The 26111-nt window shown below is 39.5% G+C and overlaps 1 protein-coding gene and 1 long non-coding RNA gene across 5 annotated transcripts in view; one reads left to right on the top strand and one right to left on the bottom strand.

Moving 5' to 3' along the window:
* LOC308064662 overlaps window positions 1-26111 on the top strand; it is a 604713-nt gene that overhangs the window by 272502 nt on the left and 306100 nt on the right. The window lies entirely within an intron of this gene.
* Window positions 1-26111, bottom strand: part of RNGTT (RNA guanylyltransferase and 5'-phosphatase) — a gene marked incomplete at its 5' end in the record, with an annotated part of 189470 nt that overhangs the window by 15679 nt on the left and 147680 nt on the right. For 3 of the 4 annotated variants that reach the window (XM_080389351.1, XM_080389352.1, XM_080389354.1), the window contains one exon: window positions 18457-18523. The exons of the other annotated variant lie outside the window; for it this stretch is intronic. In XM_080389351.1, the coding sequence (XP_080245477.1) occupies window positions 18457-18523 (67 nt within the window). The remainder of the gene's footprint in view (window positions 1-18456; window positions 18524-26111) is intronic. 4 annotated transcript variants of the gene reach the window in all.

Raw genomic sequence — 26111 nt, 5'->3', positions numbered from 1 at the left:
CAAAAAGTAGTAAATCTTTCTTCTTCATACTTTCAGAGGCTATTCCTAGTTACGCATGAATCTGATATTAGAATATACCGAGGTTTACGGGACTTGTAGGAAATAAAAATTCAGACAATCCCCATCTGCTTCACTAGACTGAATGGTTTGTCATCAACCAAGACACCTATGAACCAAAGGGTCGAGTCAGAGAGGAGGGCTCAGTCTTGCTCGTCGTAGCATTTACAGGATCTGTGTAATACGTAGTATTTGTAAAAGAGTGCGCCAGATTTTAAATCACGCAAGTCTCTTACAGCAGAGTGAAACCTTATTATTTAAAGAAAAAATTCAGGGTTTGTATTTTTTTTTATTTTTAATTTTTATTTTTTAAAATTTATTTTTATTTTTTTATATGTATTTGTATTATATAAAAAAGCAAGAACTCTGAATTTTCAAATACAAGATGACAAAAAAAGTCAAACTACAATGATAAGACTTTGCCATTTTGAGGGGGCACTCTTACACCTGATTGCTGAGATTGGAGTTCACAACCCTGCTAACTCAACCTTCGTTTTTGTAGCTAATGACATAGGATGAGTTTCAGGTGACTGCCAGAACCACTTAAGTGATGGAGCTGATAAATACCTCAATGAAACACTGCAACAATATAAAACACAAAGCCATGAAGAGTCAAACAACAACAGCCACCAAATTTATCTACTTAGCAGTGCTATAACAATAAACTAAAGATGTGTTGGGGAAAAAAGCTGCAAATGGCCTATTAGAGATTTTTCATTGTATTTTTTACCCTTCTAAGATTTCAATTAGAAGGGAAATAATTTTTTTTTTCCATTGCTGATAACACATCACAACAAAAAGATTAATGGCTGCTGACTTAAAGTAGACTTTCAAAAATTAGCCTTGATCAAAGCAACTCCTGCAGTGAAAGTCAGCTGCCCTAACTCACTTCTCAACTGCTTTCATGGCATCGAGCTGGCTTGAACTCCCTCCCTTGCTTGAATAGTTTGCCTTAAACTTCAAAGCCTAACTGTCTTTGAGGCTTAAATCATGGAAAGCTTTTTTCCTCCTTTTTCAAAAGCAATTAAAGGCGTTCCATATAATTGGATCTATAAACTAAAATCTAAGCATGCAGGTCTTCTTGATCATTGTGGGGTTACAGAATGGAAGGAGCTAGATGGGGAAGTTAATCGTGGCTCAGTCGCTGCAAATGGTTTCACGGTGCCTGCCAGCTGATGAGGTCAGTCCTCTGAAAGAAAGGTAAACAAGGGCTAATCCATCAATGGCACAAATTTGTCGGTAAATTAGGCTGGAGAGGGGATCTTACTGCTTTACCTTTCATTGCAAACCCCTCCTTCCTTTCCATTCCATATTATTGATGAATCTGCAGAGTTGGGAAGCCAGATTTCCCAGGACACCACGGTAATGGATGTGGGGTGGGGCGGCAGGCTGCAGTAATCACGAGGCAGAAGAATGGACAATATTCATGGACTTGGAAGAGTCACAACTGGCTTCAAAAGATTTTATGGATTTTGCCAGCTGTGGTCCAAGAAACCTATGAACTTCTTGATCTGTTTGGGCAGCAGTATTTCTAGACAAATCGATAAGGATTTTATCAGAGTTTCTGTTCTACTATCGACTAAGTCAGTTTACAATTTTGAACGCTGAGTGCTGACAACAGGAGATAATTAATGGTTTGATAGTTGGTCCTGCCAAAGCCCTGAAAGACAGGAAATTTAGGAAAGCGTGCTGTACATGAGCACAATTCTCGTGGCTTTGCTCATACACTTTGTTATTGTATACTAGATCAATAACAAACGCAAGCAACAATATTTAGTCTTCATTGTTATTTCACAAAATTACTTTACTCAGCTTGCAAGACTTAAGGCAAGCGAAGCCAAGAAAAGTCTCTTGAGTTTTCTAACCAGATGACTTCTCCAAAAAACCCTTCCCCATAAAGCTGTGGCCTGCAAAGACCTCTGCATGGGCTGATTCTTAAATTCTCCAGAGCTCAGAGCCTAATTTGAGCGCTGTGCTCAAGTGCTACAGTTGTGTTTGAGCAGCCACCCTCCCCAGCCTGAGGCCCAGGATGGAAACAGCATTAGCTCTTTAACAAATACAGCTGGAAATGCTTGGTTTGCTCTTCGCATGATGTAACAGCATTACAAGTAACATCATACACCCATTCTAGAGCCAGCCAACATCACTACCGATTGCAGATAGGAAAGAAAAAATTCTTAAAGGCTCTTCTCTAGAACAGGCACCGCTGGAAAGAGATAAGAGAAAGAAAAACCAGGTAATGGCAATGGCAAGTCTGTAACCTGTTGCCCAATAATCTCAAAAGTGTATTCTTATATATATAACCAGGTTCATTAGCTTTAGATAGAAGAGTTTTATGTACACAATTCTACAGCTGAAAAGCCCAAGGTAAAAGGGAGTTGATGTGCCAGGCAAGAGCGCACACAGTGGGGAAATCCATGAACTGAAATGCAAAAGCCTTAGTTTGTAGTTTCCTGCTATAACTACTAGCACTAATTACTAATTACAGATTTTTTTTCCTTAAAGTTTTGAATGAAATATTAACAAGCTAGTAATTAAGTAGTTCAGGGTCTGTTTGCTTTAGCATTAACTTCAGTATTTTAAGTCCAAAACCTCTGACTCACGGATTCATAAGCGTCCTTCTAAATTATTCAGAAATGTCCTTTGTTTTCCTTCTGTTGAAGTTAAGTTCCTCTAAAACCTCTTTCTATGCATTAATGGCATCCAAAACGTAACAGGTAGAAAGAAAATGTGATGATGCAGGAAAATACAGTAATTCTATCTTGTGTTATCGTGTAAAAGAACAAAACCATTCTTGTCTCTAGTTCTGTTTTTGCGTATTCCTTTACATTGCTTCTACTATAGACCAGCCTCTACCCTACATCCCACACAGGTTTCTTCCGAGGTTGAAGTTTGTGTATAGGAAATGCTACAACACTTAATTAATCTGCTCCTGCAACGGTCAGCAATCAAGCGTGGCTAACCATGACCCACTAATGAAATTAAGCAGAAGCTGCGTTGCACTTGTCTGTATTACTGTTAAATTACAACTGGGGAGGCTGACGTATGACACTACTCGGGCATTTTATTTCTTGTGTGGTGCAGCATTAAGATGCAGGCAATGGGCAGCTCCCCAGCGCAGTGAGGACCACGGCTGATACTAAACACCTCTGCAGGACGGGCTGAATCCTAGCAGACTGCGCAGCTGAATCAAGAAGCTTTACAGCACCATTTTGCTATAGCCTCATTCCCTCTTACAAGCACTGTCAGGGTCTTGGCTGGCCCAGTGAAACAAAGCCTGTGGATGACTTCTTCAGAGCTCAGGTGAGAGAACTGTCCTCCAGCAGAACCTGGGTCTTTACCTCCCTTCTGTACCAATGCTGACTTCTCTGCTTCACGTACGAAAAACAGATTAAAAATTCACATCGGGGCCCGTACAGAATCCAGCACGGCATCTCATGAATCTACCAAATGAGAACATACTCAAATATTTTTTATTACAACACATTAAGCTAAAATCAATAGATTCATTTACTGAAACGGATTTAGTATTTCAGCTAATCAAGGGAAAGTAACATTTTTCTGAAAAGAAGTGACATTTCATTACAGCATTTGGTTGTAAAGTCACTGGCAGAAAATTTTCTGTATGCCAATTAAACAGTAACTCACTGAAGTTAGTAACATAAAAAGCAATATTGCATATTTACAGTTTCCTCCCCACTAAATGAAAACATCTACAGTTCTCAGCAATACAAATAAAGTGTCTGCACAATGGTTCTAACAATGCTGCCACATCTCTGATCTTTCCTTTTCAAATCTTTCTACATTATTTTCCCTAAAGATATAACATGCTATTTTCTCTACAATCAACCTTTTTTTCCTTTGGAGAGAAGCAGAAGTGGCATTTTGAAAACTTCAATTTGCCGAAATATAATAGCACCACTGAGCTCTGTTGTTCTTTACTTTTATTCTCACTTTCTGCTAGAAAGACAAAACTGCAGTGATTTTACTACTGTCAAACAAAAAGTAAATAAATAATTGTTTTGTTGACTATTATATAACACGATGCTGCATCACTATTATTCAACTGAGTTTTAGTATATACTTCTGTCTCAACTGCAAAATTTTACAAACACTATAATCACTCCGGAATACTGCCAAGCAGAGGTGTATATGACCCTTGCAGTGAAAACTGTGAAAGCCAATTTGATGAAAAAAAAATCATTTAATTAAGTATTTCACTGTAAATCATACAAACAGAAAACAAATTAAGAATGCAAACCCAAACAAACTTAGCTGACTTACTGATTTACAGCTTAATTTCCCCCTAGGATTACTGCTTTCTAAGTATCAAAGGCATTCTTCTAATTGTACAGGTGCTATTTATCACTTCCTTGTGTAGGAGATAAGCATCCTTCTGCTTTTACTAGTATGAAAACTCATCTTTTTGCCTACAGGCCAGCCTTTCATGGGCACAGTCTAGTTCAATTCTACCTCCTTTCCTATTTGCTAACCTTCTCTAAGAGCCACCGACTCTCATCAGAGGTCTAACAGAGCCTAAGCTTGCAGGATTTATCTGGTTTTACAGATTATATTTAAGGATAGAAACGGTGGAAAAAATGGATTTCTGAAAAATCTATTAGCCGTAGCTGAAGTGACATTTAAGGCACAATGCTTGTCTGTGGGGAATACTATACTGTAAATGCTCACTTGCAGTTAAAACAGCTGCACAATACCAATTCGGGTTTACTCCAGCCTTTAATCTTATAATTGGAAAAGTCCCAGAGAGACAGGCAAGATGAGTATTTGCACCATTACTTTAGGTACTTAAAATTTAGGAGCTAGTTTCGGCATGTAATCCACTGAGAGACACTGGCACCTCTAGAAGCAATTTAGAAGACCCAGCAAGGCAACTGTCAGGCGCTTTTCTTAGAGGTTCCCAGATTCACCCTTGGATTCAGCTGTTTCCCACAGGGAGCCTGTGGGGTATAGGGTGGCTGAAATTAGTTCATGTGACTGTCCTCCTTTATAGGTATTATAATTAGACAGGATATTATCCACAACCCGTTTTCCTTTGTAAGCTAGTATCCTGCATAATTATCTCATTCGATATTTCTTCCACCTTCTGTGTTATTGTTTGCAGGCCTATTCTTTTTCATTTATCTAAATTTAATCTGCATTTGCCTTTTACTAGTCCTAGAGCAGCACGGTACCTCTCAATACAGTAATTTTTGCCATCAACTGTTTTTCTCCAATCTTATCAGTATCTGACATTTAAAATATTTCTCATTCATGATATTCACTATGTGTTTTATATATACTATAAAGAAAGGTCTATGAAACAATTTCCTAGTCAAAGAATTTCCCTGTTACACCATCTCTCACCCTTTTCAACTTCAACATCTTGATTTATTCATGTGCAATTTATTTTAAAGACATTATAATCTGCATTTCGCAAAGGTACTACAAGTTCAAGCTCATTTATCAAGTTCAACCTCATTTGTTCAGTTTATACTCAAAATAACTCACCTCTAAAAGGCTTAACAAATTTAGATATACTCTGTCTGTAAACTGTTCAAAACAACAATTTGCTTTCTTTTCCCCCCTCCAGCCTGATCGTGACTGACTTTCTCATGATAGTTCAAAACAATAAACAATTAAAAAAAGACCTAAAGGACTGAATACCTTTTGCTGTCTCATCTGATCAGAAAAAATTCCTAATAGGGTCTGTTTCTAATTTTTTTTAGAAACTAGTTTTTGTATCTACTTTTTCTCTTTGTCTGTTGCCCATTCTACAGCTTTTACTTCACTTGCTTGCAATACCAACAGTAGTCTCTAATGCAGAAAGATAAGATGAAGAACTTAGTATAAAAATCAGAACAGATTAATTAAGAACAATTACGATAACAAATATGACATGAAAAGAATAATTTCTGAAGGAAACAATAAGCACACAAATTTAGGACACTACTTTCTCCGAGAAGACAATTATCTACAAAAAGTTTCCTAAATTGCCTAAAACTCTGAGAAGCTTGAGCACACTGCTATACAGTTTGAGTATTGTACTACAGTCAAAAGAAAATGGAAATGCAGTTGCATTTATGGAAACTAAGCATGGGCTTGTCTACATCAAAGGAAAAAACAGTCCCTGCTGCAACTCAGTCAAGCACAGGAGCCAGCCCCATAAACAGCTGTTGTCATCAAGGTATCTTCAATTACTCAGAACAAATTACACTCTCTCTGTGCAGAAGCACACCCAAACCAGGTTTGACAATGCAGTTATAACACAGGAACAGCTGCAGCAACAAATTACCATGTTCAAGAGCTCAAAATCATCATGGACAAATCATCCTCTTCTGCAAGATGATTTTTGTAAAACATAAGAAAGCAAAACAAAAGATGGTGCCAACCCCAATCACCCACGTACGGGAGCCAGAACACTGTCAAACACTGAAGCCTGGGAAAGAACAATGTGACAAAGAGGATGAGGACAATAGCAAAGCACAACTTGCACTACAGCACGAGAAATTTGGCAGCTTTACAATGACCTGATCAGTTATTCCACTGTGACAAGTATAAGGGCTCAAGGCAATGCAGATGAGAAATATCTGCAATATCTATGCTCATTTATTGCTAAAACAAACCTCTCATTCCCAGTCATCTTTCTCAGCAATTTTTAGTTGGTAGTGAGCAATAACTTTATGGTTCAGAGACACAACTTAACCCTTTCGTTTTGCCATCTCTTCAGTACAGAAAAAAACTATCTATCTACTAATGTGTTATTTTAATGAGACATAATCTGCATGTCCTAATGCTCGCATTTATGTGGTATGTTTTCATACCACCAGGCATAGGAAAGACACTGTAAGCACAATCTGCTTATCACTTTGAAAATCCAGTTTTCTGTATGACTGTGCTTCTCAGAATAGTATCTGTATGGGGTCAACAGTAAATATTTGGAAAATTATCGAGGAAGGTAAGAAAGGAAATTAATTCAAGAAGGAATGCTGAGACAAAAAAATAAAATTATGAAAACGAAAGTCTGATGGCACATATATTAGCTGCTGCTGGTTTCGAATCTCATTATTTATAAAATTAAATGAAACGGGAAGCTCCACATCAACCGTCCCCAATGCATTAAAAAATTGCTGGTTGCCTTAATCTCACAGGTGAGATGACAAAGTCATGACAAAAGTACTCCAACAAAAAAACTGACAAAGAAAATATGAATGGTCTTCGGGATTGATTTTGGAGGCTTTTCCTAAGAGTCAGTGTTGCTGCTGGAACAGCGGTCACAGACAAGACTGGAAGAGAAGGGAAGGTATGAATGTTAGCATGACCACGACTTCGCAGCATATACACAAGCTTTGTCTCTACAGTACTCAGATGTCCTGTGCTGTATGCTGCTATGCACTCATCTTCCCTTGCTAACACCCATTATGCACAACATTTACACCCCATTTTGTACATTTACAATGTCTTCTCCGTGGGTTTACATCCAACAGCTAGCCACTGGCTACTCTTCTTCCAGCTTGTTACTCTTGAGTTTTGCTACTAATCTAGCCAGTGCTGACACTTCCAATTTCTTTTCTTGCTACAATTCTTACAAAAATTAGTTATATGGTTCTGAATAATCTATAAACCTCTGAAGTTTTAGAGACATTCCTGAGAACACCAGCTTCTCTCAGTTCCAGTTATGCTCACAGATTTTTAGTTTAAGACACTTTATTCTCAAATATACACCACACACTCCATTAAGAATACTGTGTCATCCCATGAAAACAGCTGCAGAATGACTTCAAAGGAAAAAAATATCTTTTCTTCTTCTAAATAAACATTTTAGTGAAGAAAACACAGCATATTCTCTGAAAGAGACCCACAGGATCTCTGGAAGGTAATGCAATACTACCTCTTAAAGGAAAAAAAGATGCATCTTTTTGTATTTTTGATATTATGAGAAAACCAGCCACTTACAAAGGTAAACATTTAACAAGAAAAAACCAAGATACTAAGAATGGAAGAACTGAAAGCCTTGTATAATGCAAGTTATGGTTGCAGCCATAGGAAAAGATAAGGAGGAAGAATTGACTGGTATACTCTATGTTAATATTATGGACTGAAATTAAGCTCTATTCAATCAGTAACAGTGGAGGCTCAGCAATACCAAACTGTATAATTTCCTAATAAACACAACAAATGATGCAGTTTTACATATCCTTAAGAAGTAGTTACATTTCACAAAGGTGACTGCCCGTGCTCTAGAATGTCACAGAGCCTGAAAAATTCAGGCTAGAAGGGACGTCCAGCCATCACGCAGCCCCACCTTCAGCTCTAGGCTGGGTTAACTTAACGGGTGAGTCAGGTTGCTCAGGGCCTTTTCCAGTTAAATTTTGAAAATCCCCAATGACAGAGATTTTACAGCCTCTCCAGGCAGCGGGCTGCCATGCCCAACTGATCTCACCGTGATTTTTTTTTCCATAAATCCCTCTTCCCCTTCCCCAAGCATCTCTGAGAAGTGTCTGGCACTCTTTCTTCTGCAATCTTCAGGTGGTGGAAGACTGCAATTAGTCCCCCTTCTTCCCTTCTCTTCTAAACAAACCCAGTTTCTTCAGCCTCTGCTCATATGCCACTTGCTCTACTCTGTCACGACCCCCGCAGGAATTGCTCCAGCGGGGTGAATTCTCCTGCACCAGGGAGTCCAGAACAGCGCACCGTTACTCCAGATGCATGTCACAAATGCTTCAGCAGAGAACACTGACTTTCCTTGACCTGCTGGCTATGCTCTACCTAACACAGCCCAGGGTATGGCTGGCCTTTACCAATGCAAGGGCACATAGCTGGCTCGTGTTCAACTTGTTGCCACCGAGACCCTCAGGTGCTTTTCTGCAGAGCTGCTGTGCTGCCAGTTAAGGCTCTGGCTTGCTCTGTCCCTGATACGCAACCCTGCATCTGCTTCTCTTGGATTTCACAAGGTTCTTTTGTAAGCCCTTGTTTTTCTAAGCTTTTTGAAAATGAGGTAGTATCATACCAATTTTCTATTGTTAGGATGTATTTGTATTCCAAAGCCCAGGAGATGGAAGGCTTAAGAAACTGCAATCTGTTCATTTTTACAATACTCATTAAAAGCATCTGAAGACTTTTTTTCTTAAACAGTTAATACAGAAGTAAATGGAAAACTAAAAAAAAAACAAACAAACAAACAAAACCACCACCACCACCGATAAATTAATACCTACAATCAATTAGCTATTATTTTAACCTTTCCAGAAGGCTTAATTTACCCTGTGCTTAGCAAGAACAAACTGGATTGATTTAAAAAAAAAAAACCAAACTGCTGGGAGTTGAAATAACAAAAGCTGCCCCGCCCCTGCCCCCCCTTCCCAATCATGGTCCAAAACCCAGCACCAATTATTTTATCTTACTGGCAGCAACAACAGAAAACTGCAGAGGTAATCTTCCTAATTCTGTGCACTTCTATGGAAAACCACATGCTTTACAAAGAACAAATTTTTAAACTGAATTCATAAGTGTAATCATGACAAAAAGCAAAATGAGGACTGATCCATGAGAACAGAGTGAATTTATAAATTATAGCTCATTAACATTTTGTTCTCAGGGGCAGAAATTGTGACAGCATACAAAATCACTGCTTCAGTTTTTATAGTGCTCATGTAGATTTTCTAGGTTGTTTTTTTTTTTCCTGTTTACATCACCAGTTCCAAGGCTAGATCATTTTTATTAATTTTTAGTATTTTTTCCCTCTCAATGTGTCTATAGAGAATAAATATGCCAAGTGTATGGTGGCATTTACTATAATATAAATGCACACATGAAATACATTACTATTTATTTATACTACCGGTGTCTTAACATTCCCAGGCAGGACTGAGAGCTCTAACGTTCCAGGGACTATACAAACACACAGGCAGTCAGGACCCCCTTGCCCTTACAAATCAGTAATTGCTTTTGAGAAAAGCTGCAGCAAAGAATGCCAAGATGTAGAGAAATGAAAGGAAGTCAAGAGATAAAGAATTAAGCCATATATGCTTTTTTTCTTCCCCAACTAATTCTCAAAAGTAACGGTTCAAAGGTATCCTGTCTTCAAAATGAGCAAAATTTGCTGCCTTTAACAAAGATGTAACTTAGGAATGAGCAGTGGGTGATTTCTTGCTAGCACCTTACAACATTTTCTAACTTGCAGTTTGTTCTGTAAATTCTCTCTAGCACCTCACTCATCTTGTTTACAAGATACAAACTGTGTGGGCAGGGCAGTTTTTTACCTCTCAAGAGTTCCTGTACTGCTGTCACGAATTCAGAATTTTGTTTTTTAGTATTTTCAGATTATTGTCCTTGTTTCAGCTGGGATAGAGTTAATTTTCTTCTTAGTAGTTAGTACAGTGCTGTGTTCTGCCTGTGATGTGAGAACGATGTCGCTGTCGATAGGACACGGATGGTTTTAGTTGCTGCTGGGTGATGTTTATACTAAGTCAAGGGCTTTTCAGTTCCTTGGGCCCTGCCAGCCAGAGGGCTGGGGGGGGGGCACAGAAAACTGGGAGGGGACACAGCCAGGACAGGTGACCCAAACCAACCAAAGGGATATTCCATGCCATGTGACATCACGCTGAGTATATGAACTGGGGGAAGAAGGAGGAAGCGGGGGACATTCAGCATTACAGTGTTTGTCTTCCCGAGTAACCGTTACGTGTGACGGAGCCCGGCTCTCCTGGGGACGGCTGAGCACCTGCCTGCCCATGGGCAGTGCTGAATGGATTCCTTGTTCTGCTTTGCTTGTGTGCACGGCTTTTGCTTTACATATTAAATTGTTCTTACCTCAACCCTTGAGTTTTACATTCCTTTCCGATTCTCCTCCCCATCCCTCTGGGTGAGGGGGAGTGAGCGAGTGGCTGCTGGCTGGGGTTAAACCACGACAGACACAAAGTCAAAGAAAGGCACCTTGAACTTGGGACAGAAGATTTCGAGATGTGTAACCACTCCAGGTCCTGTCAGGTTCACTTCAAGTCCTAGGCTGCGCCCCTGAAAACCCTCTCGCTGCTGAGAATTAACTTATTTTTAATGCAAAACCTTCCTGCATCCCTGAGGAAGGCCAACACAGCCCGTAACCCTATGCCAGCTAACTTTTTGTACATCCCGTATCATACAAGCACCCTGAACATAAAAACTAAGATGTTGAATTTGACTCAGTCCTCCATGTGAAATCAGTGCCCAAGGAAGGAAGGAATGGAAAAGGAGGACAGGTTCAGGCACCAGAAGGCATTACCTCAGCATGGTATGGCTTCCCATGAGGAGACTGTACATTGTCATCTTGTAACAATAAAAATAAGGAACAAAGCTTAAATTCCTACTCTACTGAGAAATTTATTTGGAAAGATTACCTAGCAATCAGTCCTACTTTTTAAGTGTTGGTGCCAAAACTGTTTGCATGTGCTGATTTCTGCGTGATGCACTAATACAGGTGGTTTTCACGAAAAGACAGAGTAAGAAAAAGAGAAGGATGTCGTTATGCATCTTCTCAACAGCCCAATACCAGCCATTCCAGTGATGCCCAGTGCAGCTTCCACATCTACCAAGAGGATATGAAAATCCTGCTGTAACATCCCACAAAACTCTCGAACATTAGAGCCACCCACCAGTTCTGTTTGAGGATGGTTAACAAGAATAAGTATATATTATGAATGTTGATTACTTTATGCTAAGGACGGAGTTTGAACTTCAGAGAGGTAGAATATTATGCAGCTTTCTCCTCAGTCTGTGTGTTTTAATTCAGAGTGACTGTGTTTAATGAAACATAGGAACCCAGATTATCTGAGTATACCTCCTCCTTTCACAGCTATCAAATCATGTAATTATCACATCCCTTCTCAACATTGTAAAGGTGGGTTTTTTTCCTAGTGGAAGTATGATTCCAGATCTGTAGCACTCAAAAGTATTCTTCAGCTTTCAGAATAAAATTATTTCTGTTCAGCATAACCCATTTGTTCTCCTATCATTACTTTCCTAGTTTAAAATAATCTCCCCTTCTTCCCCTCACCAACTGTGTTAACTCTGCTAATACGAAGATGAAAGAATCCTTCTCTGACACTATCTTACTAAGCTAACCAAGCAAGTTACTACTATTTTTCTTTAATTTGACAGGCCTCTGTTCAACTCAGTGGTATCTCTTTCAGTTTGAAATCATTTGTCTTCAACGTGAACAACCAGAATCAAACACCTACAGATAAATCTGTATTTCCTTTTTCTCAGGAACATTTCGCTCCAGAGATTCTAGGGCTGTATTTGTCGTCATCTTCAAGCTGAAGGCATGATACCCTTCTCTTTTAGACTATGGCATTTCACATCGCATAAGATACAGTAACAGCACAAAATAATAAGAAAGGGAGATAGGCAACAGAAACAAAACCCAGATTGTGACTTCACCATGTGATAAAAAAGAAGCCTTTTCCTGCTGTGGTAGTGAATGCAAACATCTCTCAGTGTGCATGAAAGTCCAGTAAGCAAAGCATCAAATAATTAGGGCATCAGCATACTCCTACTGGCTGTCAACAGGCATAAAGGGAAAACTTTTACACCTATTTTCCTAAAAGACTGTACAGACCACGCTGTCATTGCGGAGCTCTGTAAGGACAGCAACTGAGTGTATGGCGAAAGTTGTACTGATTCACCTCCTAGATCTGAAGTAAGTCTGAAGAGCTGTACCCCAACAAGGCGCTCTGTATCTGTCCTCTGTGACTAGACAGTGGCAGTCCACCCAGGTTTGGCATCACTAATTGGTAGTAGAAGTCACTGCCGCTCAGGGAGGAAAACCATGCCAGCCTCAGCTAAGAAATCAGCAGCTTATCCTAGCTTAAGAAACAAGCTCTTGGAAGCAGCAAGTTCACCAATTCATTCCTTTTCCCTCTTCTTTCAGGAGCAGATTGTTCAGCAAATTGTGGCCAATCACTTCAGTAATCACCTACAGATACTGCTCGTTTGATACTGCTGAAGAAGTCATGAATTAGGTCTAGCCTGGTTCCCAGACATCGGCTGAGCCTCAGTGTCTGGACAAAGGTAACAGAGCTGTGTTGAAGATGGTTCAGCTCTTGGGAATTCTCTGAGGTGCTGCAAAGCTGCCTGCAGAAGTAAAGGTGGATGGATGTGTATCTGGAGGGTCTACTGGTTTTGATGTGATATTACCGGAGAAATTATTCTGGGGTGATTACCTGCTGTAAGGCCTCTCTCTGGCAGAACTCCACTATGCTTCATGTTTTAAGTTAAAAGTGAATTTGCCAAGGGAAAATGAGGCAGTTGGGCAAATAATAGCTTAGACCCAAACTGCGTTCCCGGAGTGTAGGTGGTACGTTTAGCTTCTCAGCAATCAGCAATACCGTTCTCAAGTTTAACAAAATCATAGATAATGGTTACTGAGCTGCAGGTCAGAGCAGAGAGCTTGATTTCTTGCTAGTCCTTGACAGCAAGGCTGCTGTAACTACAGCAGCAAGTTGCCCAGAAGCAAAATTAAAACTTTCAGAATCTTTCCACTGGGCTCCTACCATAGAAACAAAATACTAAGAACACATCACTATTTCCAAAATACTCTTTTCACCATAACTGTCCTCATATTCTATTAAATCAAACAATTCTATCTTGAACAAAGTAGTATTTATTATGAAACTTTTTAATAACTACTCTTAAAATACTAAAAATAAAATAGCAGTAATTAATCTTTATTTAAATGGTAATTTAATGTGTTAAGAGCCCAAAATGAAACTAGTCATTAGCTCAATAGTAAAGACTGCCAGAAGCTTCATTACCGATTAATAATGGAGAACAGAGTGTACTGAACACTTTCCCCTAATCCCAGAAGCAACTAGGAACTGAACTGCAAAAACTTACCATCTTAATAAATTGATTAAACAATATAATTTTCTTTATAGTTATAACTACTGGATATAGCGTTGCTAAGTTTTCTTTCTAATCTACATTGATCAAATCTCTATTTTAAAAACGTGTCATATATGTCATCAAGACTCCTTGCTCTGTAAACAGGTTAAACTCTAGCATACCCTTCCATCAGGTGACTATTACGTATGCTGGGACAATGGATGTAGTTACTTCCAGTAAACACAAAATTTCTATGATAAAGATTTTGCCTTAATAGCTGCATTTTACTAAAAGAATACTAACAATAACTTAATGTAGATAGATTTAAGAAAGTTTGCCAGTTAATTACAGCTGATGTCAATACTCTATCTTGCTGATCAAGATTGTCACTTATAGAAACCTTTTTTGTTTCATCCAGTTTCCAAGAGATATTTAATAAATACAACCACTTAAGAGCCAAAGAAAGCTGCAAATCACTGAATTGCTCCGAAGTTCTTTGAATGAATGCAGAAGTATATGACAGTAACTACTACTACCACTAGCACCGCTACTTAAATGGGAAAAAAACCCCAAACGTAAACATTTATGGTGAAAGTGTTCTACAACACCTTTGAACAGACACTAGAATTAGAATAATTTCATTTAGAAACAAAATAAAATTATTAAGAGAAACTACTCTCTGTGAAATTGATTCCTTCAATATAATCTTAAAGAATACTCCCCTGGAAATACAATGAGAATTCATTGCCACAGAGAATTTGACTTTCAAATCATTAATTCATTTAATACTCTCAGCAGCTGAAACAGCCATCGTTTTTATAACCCACTGAACTTACTGAAACTTAGTGAATATTAGCCTAGAAAAAAGTAGTCACAAACACTATACAATAACTGAAAAGTTCTGTACCATGAACTCTGTTCAAAGTAGCAATACACAAAATCTATGAACTGGTACATTATTGGAAAAGAAAAGTCCTAGGCAGATTCCTCTAGCCAGGAAAACACTTTTTTCCCCACTTCTTCCAATTTATCTGCTATAATTTACAGGATTCGAAACCTTGAGGATTGAATGCTTCACTCTTTTTTTTTTTTTCCTTTTCTATAATGAAATAGAGAGATCAAACATTTATGAAGTACTACCACTGACACTACTGAAAGCAAGTCAGGAGGAAGATCAGGTAATTTCGGTTAATCTTACGAGTTCATCTATGTCTCAGAAACATTATAAATATTAATAAGTATTAATGAATTATTGATAGGAGAAAGACAGACACAGAAAAAATCATCCTAAGAAGAGATGTTAGTATTTCAAACTCTTCTCCCAGACTTGCTAGCTACAGCCTTCATCATCAAAGACACTGTTGCAATTATCTCCTGCAAAGTTCTGGAAAAATCAAACTTGTTTACTTTTGGGAAGGGATACTTTGATAAGGAGTTTCTCTCTCTGCAGTTTTGTAAATGCACATAAATTATAACATGAATTTATGAGTACTAGCATGGCAGTTTATATGTTTACTATGAATATTTCAAAGGCCTGGTAACACCCCTATTTGTCCAACTGAAAGTGCACTAAAATGCATTGGAAGTAGTGCTGTATAATAATGCTTCACTTTCAAGTCATAAATCTACACTGACGGAGGAGCGTAGTGGTTTGGGGCATTCCATAATGCAAGAAATGCCGTATCTTAACGGAACACATGATACTTGGGATGTTTGCAAATGAACACGGGTGGGTAATTTATATAATGAGAGAGACCAATCCATCACACAGTGAGCAAAAGTGTATCTGAACTAAAAGGCTACAAAGACTCTGCCTTATAGATATTCCAGGACCAAATGCGGCTCACAGGTCTTTAACTGGGGGAATCATTAGCAACCACGTATGAAAGACCTGAAGAACTGCCGGGGGAGGAAGGAAAGAAACTTGTGTCAATAGCTGCAAAAGACCACTGTACATCTCCAGAATACATACATTTCTTTTCGCAGCACCAACGCTCAATCATTTTTGGTGCTGAGGATCTCGATGGAGTTGCGACCTTATCACTCTACACCAGGCCCTCCTGCTCTCATGCTGCCAACATCCTTCTAGAATCTCCAAGCAATCATATAGGAGCCTCAATTAAAAAAGCATTGTTTTTGTTAACTGTATGCCATTTCCCAGTTGCAGCTAATAACACAAGCCACAGAAGAGATGACCCTGAGACAAATTAGCTTGCTACTTCAGGATTACCTTTAGCATCTGAAACAAAGCAAAGCAACGGTGTGCAAATGTATGCCCATATATGCCTATAGCTTCAAAAATAAAAGTTACGTTTTATGGAGTATAGCTTGTGGAATTAGCTTACTCAAACCTGTCCATGTAATGTACAGTAATTTAGTGGGTAATAAGCTTTGTTTTTCCTAGGTAGTAACTGAAAGTTATTTTGAATATCCACAGTACCTACTCTGTGGCAAACACGACACTTAGGATGAAACTACACCAGCAATATATCAGAAAGTCTAATATTAACCTACTCAAACTAATATGTCAGACATTTATCAAGCACCGTACCATTTGTAATACAAAAACAGCAAAGAGAAAGCATTATTGTGCTCATATCTTGAATATTGAGCCATTCCCTACCTTAAAAAAGGCAACAGTAGAAATAAATAAGGGTACGAAGAATAAAAACAGTGTTGATTGGAGATACTGAATGGTTGGTTACAGGGAACAATTAAATAGTTTCAAGTTTTGTAGCTGGGAAGATGCAAGATTGGGGTAACGTGGAAGAGAAGATAAAGTCAGGAATGACTGCTCACCATTCTTCCTGACATAAGGTCTAGGTTGAATCAAAATGAATTATTAGGCAGTAAGTTTAAAAGAAATAAAATACCTTAACTCACAGAGACAGTGTGGCTTTGTACGCTGAAAATTTAGTGGAAAATCCCTTAGGCACATTGAAGGAGGAAGGTCCATCTAAGTCTACTAAGAACCAGGATGCAAATACAACTTTTCCAGCAGAAAAGGCCCTGCATGCAAATTGCAGGGAACTGGCTGCGCACTTATAGTTATCATCCTGTTTTTTCACTGTTTCCCTAAGCATTTGCCCGTGATACGATACTTAGTCCTGCAGCCTGACTCTGTGCAGCATCTGCTTTGCAGCTGTCCTGTGAGCAGAAGGCCCTCTGCCTGACTGCAAGCGATGGGAGGAGTACCACTGCCGACCGCAGATGGCTGAAAATGAGTGCAACGTACACCTCCTCTCTCCCAAATCCACCTAGTGACCTTACAAACTCTCCCCAGCCATAGGGAAAACTTCTGCATTTTGCTGTTTATTATTAGAAATGGATGGGGCCGTTAAGGGTGAGAATGGGGCCTCATTTGGAAAGGGAGAACAGTATGGAAGAACTTCTATAAAGCATTTAAACAAGCGCTATTCCGAAATTATCAGCAAAACCACACAAGCTTATTTGTGATGAAACTACTGGCAAGATGTTTCATGCAAGAAACATTTAAATTGTTTGATTATTAGCCAAACTGAATAATACACATATAGGAACTGGGGAGACGACAGAAAAGGGAGAGGGAAGATAAAAAGCATTTATCTGTTATTTTCAAGTAATTTTAAAACAATACTAAGGTTTAAGCTATAAAAACCAGGTATTTACTAGATATAGTTGGGAATGCTGTTCTTTCCTAATGTAATTAGGGATGTGGCAAAGGAACACATCTGAGTTTTGGAAATTAAGTTTCATTTTGATGTAAAACAAAACAAAGGCTTTTAACACACTGAGAGGCACAAGTGTGTGCACACAATGGAGGGACCAATGCTGCCAAGAGTGCAGAAAGTCATTACAGGTATCATCTGGGGCAGGGGAACATTTCAGCACTCTGAAATGGATACCACATTTCCACACCCCAGCATAATGACTAACATGTTGATGCCTCCCTCTCCTTGCCGTAAGAAAAATCCTAACGAAACCCATCAAAATCAGTCCATATATTCTTGTAAAATGTTTTTGTTCGTAAGTGACATGACAGTAACTAATTAGCAACTGGCAAGTAGAAATGTGAAATTATTATAGTTTGACTGAAGGAAAAGAAACAGTAAGTCATAAACCACAAATGATTTTCCAGCAATTGTATGAGTCTTTCATAATAAATCTATCCATACTGGGAAAACAATCTGTGCTTTTTACTGCAGTGTCTTCCCTCTCAAGGATCACTAAAGAATTACGAGTTCCAAAAGTGGCTTTGTTTTGAAATGTCTCTGACAAGGCAACCTAAAAAAAAAAAAAACCACCCCAAACATTTTCCTTCCAATAATTAACCCAGAGTAAAAATTAATCAAAAGGATAAAAAACCCTAAACTTCTTTGGCAAGCACACAGATGTAACTAGAAGAAAACCCAGAATATGGTAAACATCACCAAAGTAGCACTATTTCCCATAATTTTTCCTGAAGCTATATTGATAACTTGGATTTCTCTAAGACAAGACTTAAATGATACAGAAGTGAAATAATTTAAATAGCCACCTCCCCCCCTAGCTTATTAATCGTACCTTAATTTGTGCAAAAGGTCTGTCAAAGTTTCCAACATAAAGAAGACCAACATTCTGGGTGAGTAGCCTAAAAAAATGAAAAAAATCTTTTAAGATATCACTTTACATCCATAAGGTTTTTTTTGCATCTCCAGTAGTCGTTACTGAACCCTAGCAGGGTAACAAGCTTCATCACAATAGCAAGAGCTACCTCTGCAAATCTGATTCTAGTTGAACTACCACAAAAAAGGCAAGACGTGCATTAAAGATGTATGCACACCGGTAACTTGTGTTTATGGTACAAACAGCTTTTCAACAAAATCATTTCACAGGCTTCTTTGTGACGGCTGCCACTCAGTAACATGGAAGAACAGCAGGCACGTGCCTCTTCTATTAGAGACAAAGGGGCAGCAACAGAAAAGTCTAGTAAACACACATTCAGAGCAGCAGGCCTCAGTTAAAACAGACCAGGGCAAATAAAAATACGCACAGTAATACAAAAGTGACATCACAAGTAGAAAAATAACAAAGAATCTCTGCAATACTGTCTAACGACTTCCTAAATAAAAAGAACCCCAGATGCAGTTAGTGCCTGCTATTCTCTTCAACTCTTTATATAAAGTTGCTGCGTCCACCACCAAGATCCAGAGGGACAGCAGGTAAGGTGACTCAAGCGACTGACTGTTGGTACTTCTGGAAAAGGGTTAGTCTGAGCTCTGCAGATCCCGTGCAAGTCAATGCTATTGCTACGCAAACTCCAAATCCCAGAGGAGCATTAGGGTGAACGGACAGGCGAGAACATCTCTGGCCAGTAACAAGGGTAGGAGAGCGCTGTGCTGTTCAGACTGGACAACCACAACGTTCTGGCTAAGCACAGGCATAGCGGTCATTCCCTCTAGTTTAGAGACTCCAGAAGTGTCACACTGAAGTACAGGCACCCCATAATGAGGAGAACTTTGACAAACCCTTGAAAGGGTTTCTGTTTTGATTAAAAGGGACATTCAAACCCCATCATACTGTTCAGTAGCTCCAAGTTTTCATTAAGCATTTGCTGTTTTATATTTCCTTCAATTTTACATCCAATTCCCTTTAGTAATATGGCCTCAAATATGAATTAAATTAAATAACCAGAAATAAGTATGAAGGTAGGGATCATGCTGCTTAAGACTGACACTAAGGTGTCTCTTTCTTATGTTTTTAAGCATACATATAACTTTTATTTCATACTGAGTTACGTATTTTTTTTCTACATACAAACCAGCTTTAATTTTTAACTCATTTCTCACCATCGCCAGGCCTGTTTTCGTAAACAAAACAAACTAAGATGGCAGTAAATCGTTTTAACCCCACAGAATGTACACATCTTCGTATGATTTTGATTCTTTCCATTTCTGACAACAATATGATATATATGACCATAAACGGGTTCACCAACAGTGGGAACTGGCGGAACACAGCAAAATCACAACATCGAAACATTCACATATATAAAACAGTTAAGTAAGAAGTGGTGTGGAACAGTATATTGTCATCAAAAAATCCTTCTGTAATTAGATACGGTCTGCAAAAATTTCCTGGGCATTATAGAAATACCCAAATGAAGGGAAGACTAGTAAGGATCAGAGCACTTCAGTCACGGTACGGACAGGCAGCTGCCTTCCTCCCCTGGCCCATCCATAGTCCGGACTCCATCGGGAGGATCAGTACTGTTTCGCAATGGTTCTGCAGTATATGGAAGTCATGCTGACCATATCACACTCATTTTCTGTCACAATAAGTCAAATTTATTCAGAACTCGGGCGTCTGCAGTTGGAAAAGCCAGCATATTGATCAAACATCCTCCTAGGATTATAAAGCAAACCTGGAAAACATTTAAGGGTTTTCTAAATGAAAAGAAACACAAGCAATTAGCAAAAAAAAGGTTAAAAGAGAATCTGTAAAAAGAATTCAGGGTATGTCACAATATTTATGAGGGGCACCTTAAAGGAAAAATGTATTCTTAAAAAGAACTGCACACAATTATTGTAAGGCCAAAAAGGGAAAAAAAAAATAATCCACTAACTGCATTTCTAGTAAGGTACCTAAAAAAAGAGGAGACGTACAGTGTGATTATTCCCATGTGGTCATTTTTCACATTGTTTTCTTTACCAGATAGAAATGTAGGACCATTAAAAATCTGAGTCTTTAGAATAGTTTTAGGTCTTTCCAAAGACCACACAGCCATCCAGTCTACACTGTTTAACTTGCTATCACTTATGTATGCCCAAAACCTGCAAACAAACTGCAAGAATTGGCTTCCTTAATAAGATTGATATTGACACAGCACAGGCTTATTACTATTTGTTCACCTTTCACTGCCTTGGCTGAAAAGTGTTTTACTTGTATTTTTTTATTTGTATTTATATGGCATTTCAAAAAGGCAATGTTAATTCAGTGCAATGGTAGCAAAATTTTCAGGGAATAGAAAGTTATTTGTAACTCTCCATTGCTTAAATAAAAGGTTGCATTCTTTGTTTCTCTAGTTTTCACATTCTTCTTGAATTCTGAAGTTCAACATGTTTTCACCAACATGCAAGACCAGTCAGTTTTTGATAAAAGTACTCAATGAGGCTGAAATGAGCATCCCAATATAATGATAATCTAATGTTCTGAAATACTCTGGTTTTCTGCCTCTAAATGGTCTGAACAATTAAAAAATTCTGAATCTCATTATTATTATAAGCTCTTTTACTTTAGGGTCTTATCAGCATAATCTCCGTATTTCATAGAATCAGCTCACACAGCAGAGTCTGGACAGGTAAGCAGCCTGGGGCAAGAGTCAGTGCTGAGGCTCTGGATCAGCCAAGCTACTCCAGGAGTGTTACCCCCCACTCCACAGCCACCAGTGGCAGTATCGAAAAAACATGTGCCATTGAGGAGAGGGGTGAGAGGGAGGAGGATGTCCCAGTCTCCATCTCACCCATAGGAACTCAGCCCAACTGATCTCCACCTTATCATGAAGATGTGCTCCTCACCAATCGGAATGTTCAGGTTACACACAGCCATTCTTGCAGTTCTCTATCATAACATCAGGCTGCATTTTTAAGTACCTAAAATTAACTTTATACCATAAACATCAACATGTCTAAATTGATACAACTATTCACTCCTAATGCTCTCAACTAATTACCCTTTGCCTTTGAAGATTTTCCAGTGGAAGGCAGGCTTGGTTATAAGCACATCTATATTTTTTAATGCCAGTGTTCTCTTTTAAAACGTCAGTCTTCTATTTCTTACCTAATTTCACATTTGAACAGTTCTATTCTCAAAACACCATCAGCAGTTCTCAACACCTAACCCTGCTAGCAGCTAGGTGTAATCACCTGTAATTGGCCAAATCAATACCAGCCCAAGAAACAGTGGTGACAGTTTCACAGCACAATTACAATCTTGAATTTCACATTCAAATTATGTGAAACAATCGTCAAAAATGTAAATGTCTACTGGCACTTCAATATATATATTTACTTTTACTTGAAAATATGTAGCAATATACAAAGATACCTCAACTAATCACATTAGCTCAGATTGCCATTCAATACATTATCTCTTCCATTCAATACATTATAACACAATTCCGATTTTTTTCTGGAAGCAGAAGGAAAGAAACATCGCTCCAAGAAGCAGTGGTTCTTCAAGATGTGCTGTTCATATGTACCATTACATTCCCTGCACCCCTGTCCTATACACCCAAGTGAGCAGACTTCTGGCTCGATGTGCCTGTTAGGGCTGCACCATTACGTTCCATGTGAACAGCATAAAAAAATCAGAAAGTATCAGGACAACCCACATCTGACTTTTGCAAATATAATGCCAAGGTCTTAAAGCCCTTCAAGTACCAAGAAAACACTGCTATACAGTGACCACCAAAACTCCCTATTTTCTGCCCTCAGAACCCCAGATTTGGCTTTCTCTGGTGTAAACCGTAGCCAGTGTTTTCCACGCCCGAGCTGCAGAAGCCAGGCGGGGGGGAAGCTGGCTGTAGGAGCGGGCACGGTCAGGGACAGCGATTCAAAAAACGCGGTGACAATAGTGATGTGAAGGGGGTAAATGCAAATAAATACAGGACAGGATTAAGGGCTTGGGTGAAAGAAAACTTGGAATAAGGCAGCGTGAGACAGCAAGGAATGTGGAATGTGAGGGATGAGAGAGGTATAAAGGAGCGGCAAAGCAGCCCTCTGTGTTGGAAAGCATTGGGGCAGAGCTCCGGGCTGAGAAGCCTGACGGCCTAGGGCTACAAGAGCAGTAGAGACTGATAGATCACAGAGCTCACCCTCCCTGACCTTGCTTTGTGGGCCAGGACAGTCCCAGAACCATCACCACCTTCCTACCGGCTTTGCCCATGGGAAGCAGACTGACCCCTGGCTACGGACTTTCCGAGGGCAGCACATCTCCAAGAAACCTGACCAGTTCCTCTTCTCCACACATGGTCTGTCCCCGGTAAGTCGCCGAGAGCTGTCTGTTAAGATGAAGGTGAGTATTTCAAGATACCCTTAAGAAAGACTGAGCTCACAAGCTCACCGACGCACCAGTGCTCCAGCCATTACGTAGTGCTTTGTGAAGGCAGAAAGCAGCCGTCAGAGTCCCTCCATATCTTGTCGGGAGGTATATCTTGAGGACATCACTTCAGCTTGATCTGAACCCCAGACGCTGACCCCTTCGGGCTCCAAGGGCTGCCTGGGAAGTCCGCTCAGGTTATCAAACAGGGCCATGCAAACTGCAGAGCTGAAAACACAACTTCTGAGCAGCTCATACACAAACCAGTCGGGAGTTTCCCTCTAGGCTATCTGGATCCCGGCGCTGCTGTGCAGGAAGGAGGTTTCCAGAAAGGAGCATGCAGAGAAATAAAGGAGCAGGTGGAGCCAGGAGCCGCTGCCTCTCACAGGAGCAAGTTACTGCAGATTAGCTGAACGCGGTAACTTGCTCCTGTGCGAGGCAGCAGCTCCTGTGCTTGCTCCGTTGCAAGACCGGTGGCGTATCGTGCAGGAACACAGACTGAGACTTCAGCTCTAACCAACAGCACAGAGGTCAGACAGGCTGGGAAAGCAGGGAGCACGGGGTGAGAAATGCGATGTGTGTAGCAGAATGGCTGAAAAGAGGTAATGTAACTGGAAGGGTGGACTGTGCCAAAGGAAAATAATGGCCAATGGACAGGCATGTGGGCTTGAGTTGTCTGGTTTTTCAGGATGAAAGCTGCCATGAAACAGGCAGTGGTAGGCATTCAGAGCTGCCGACAGCAATGCTTCAGTTATTCACTGCCCCTGAGAAACAGAACACCTCTTCCTTAAATTTCCACAAGAACGCTCACCCAAACCCCAGAACTGATGACAATTTACCAAATAGTGTCTTGCAGTATTTGTATCAGGCAATCCTAAAATTTAACTTGACATACATTGTGGCAGAAGAATAGTTCATCACTCCACATAAAGTCAGTCATTGGATTCTGCGTTTCTGGTTTTATTATTGACTGTTGCCTGTTCCTTTCACTAGCTTTTGCAACCACCAAAAAACCTTACTCTAGACAAGTCTGTGTTTGTTTTCAAGCTCAGTAAGTGCTACAGCCTGCCACCAAAGCTTTGCTAGCTGCAGTAAAACTTCATTGTTATATCGCATAACCAGGAAAGTATTTGAGTCCATGCAAGACAGCAGAAACTTCCAAAACTCATCTTGACAGCCATGCATATCGGTTTCTACTTCTAATGATGGTGCTGAGGAGCAGCTGAGGGAACTGGGGGTGTTTAGCCTGGAGGGAAGGAGGCTGAGGGGAGACCTTATCGCTCCCTACAGCTGCCTGAAGGGAGGTTGTAGGCAGGCGGGGGTGGGTCTCTCTTCCTGGATAACAAGTGACAGAGTAGAAGGAAATGTCCTCAAGTTGCACCAGGGGAGGTTTAGATTGGATGTTACGAAAAATTTCTTGCCTGAAAGCATGGTCAAGCACGGAACAGGCTGCCCAGGGGCATGGTTGAGTCACCATCCCTGGAGGTATTTAAAAGACACGCAGATGTGGTGCTTTCAGCAGAGGACAAGGGGCTGCTGCTGCTCTGGTCTGTCCTACCTGAAACAACTCTCTCCAGATCAGACAGGGTTCCTTTCTTGTTGATCTTAAGAGTAGACTGATACCTGAAACACCCTCTGGTGTCTGTCTGGAAGGCATTTCACCATGTCACCCTAGGAGATATGTTTAAACATGAATACCAATTCCACTGATGAGACAGCAGGATTAAGATGCATGGACTACTTCCACTTCACAGTCAGATGCAGCAGTAAGTAGCTACAAGGGGGCTGGGATCTGATCTAACAACTTCATCCTTCATATGCTGCGGAAATACATTTGCAGTCTTCACAGAGGTTGCTGGTGAAAAAATTGCAATCCTGAGAAGACGTGTATCAAGAGTGGAATAGATGTGAAGCAAAATGGAAAGAAAATCAAACCTGACACTCAGTGGGGCTACTGACCCTTGTGCACATCCATATCTTTATGGCTAAGAAGATCTCAGAATACACATTAGTGGCCAGAAATGGAATACTACCTATTTAAAATATAAATTGCACAGTGAGATAAGATTTTGGGAAAATCCCTGTGACACACTCACATTCTAATCTTCCATATATAACTATATAATAGAGATGAATATTCCTTATGGTCTGAATGTTTTTACATTTCATTTTAAGGCATACCTTTTGTGTGATAAGCATATACAAAGAATTCCACTGTTATGTTCTGTACCTAAATCCTAGAATCATTTAGGTTGGAAAAGACCTTTGAGATTAAGCGCAACCACTAACCCAGCACCACCAAGTTCAGCACCAAACCATGTCCCTAAGCACCACATCTACGTGTTTTTTAAATGCGTCCAGGGATGGTGAATCCACCACCCCCCTGAGAAGCCTGTTCTAATGCTTCACCAACTTGCAGTGAAATTTTGCCAGAAATGTGCTTTTAACTGTCTCTAAAAATGGCTCCAGATGCATTTGTACATTTTAGGCAGAAATGACTGTTACAAGTTACAAACACAGAAGAACAATAGCCCTGGGAAAAGAAGCAACACCTTCATGAGTTCAGTAACTGTATTCTCAAACACTATTTGTATGTTCTTCACATATAACTTTGAAGATAAAGGTAACTTTTATACATAGTTTTAGAAATCTTGTATTTCATTATGCAAAGAAATTATCCCAATATGTCATTATTGGACATGATGACATGAGCACAAATAAAGCATCATGACACAGCAGAAAGAACGCAATATTCACATGATGGAGCTGATGTCCTCTTAAGAATATAATAAATATTCTGTATTTATCCTGTGTTCGCTTAAATGGTAACGGAAAACTGTGCTGCAATATCTTATGCAAAGAGAACCAGTTTCTTAAGTAGTCTCTTAAACCATAACTTGGATTCTATTACAATGACATTACAATTATGTTTTGCTTCTTGCTTATGACAATTGTTCCCCATTGCTTTTCAACTCCAATTATGTATTTTCTAGGAACATGAAATTGAAAGAAAAAGCAAGAAGAAAATCAGAACAGCATAAATAGAGAATTACAAAAATTGATGTTGAGGTCAAAAGAATTAACTTCCTACATTCAATTTTTTTCAAGGTCATTAAATATTTCATTCATTCATTTTATAG

The sequence above is a fragment of the Falco punctatus genome, assembly GCF_963210335.1.
Source record: "Falco punctatus genome assembly, chromosome: 5".
Taxonomy (NCBI): Eukaryota; Metazoa; Chordata; class Aves; order Falconiformes; family Falconidae; genus Falco; species Falco punctatus.
The sequence above is the reverse complement of the archived record's forward strand: the minus strand, read 5'-3'. Positions and strand labels throughout refer to the sequence as shown.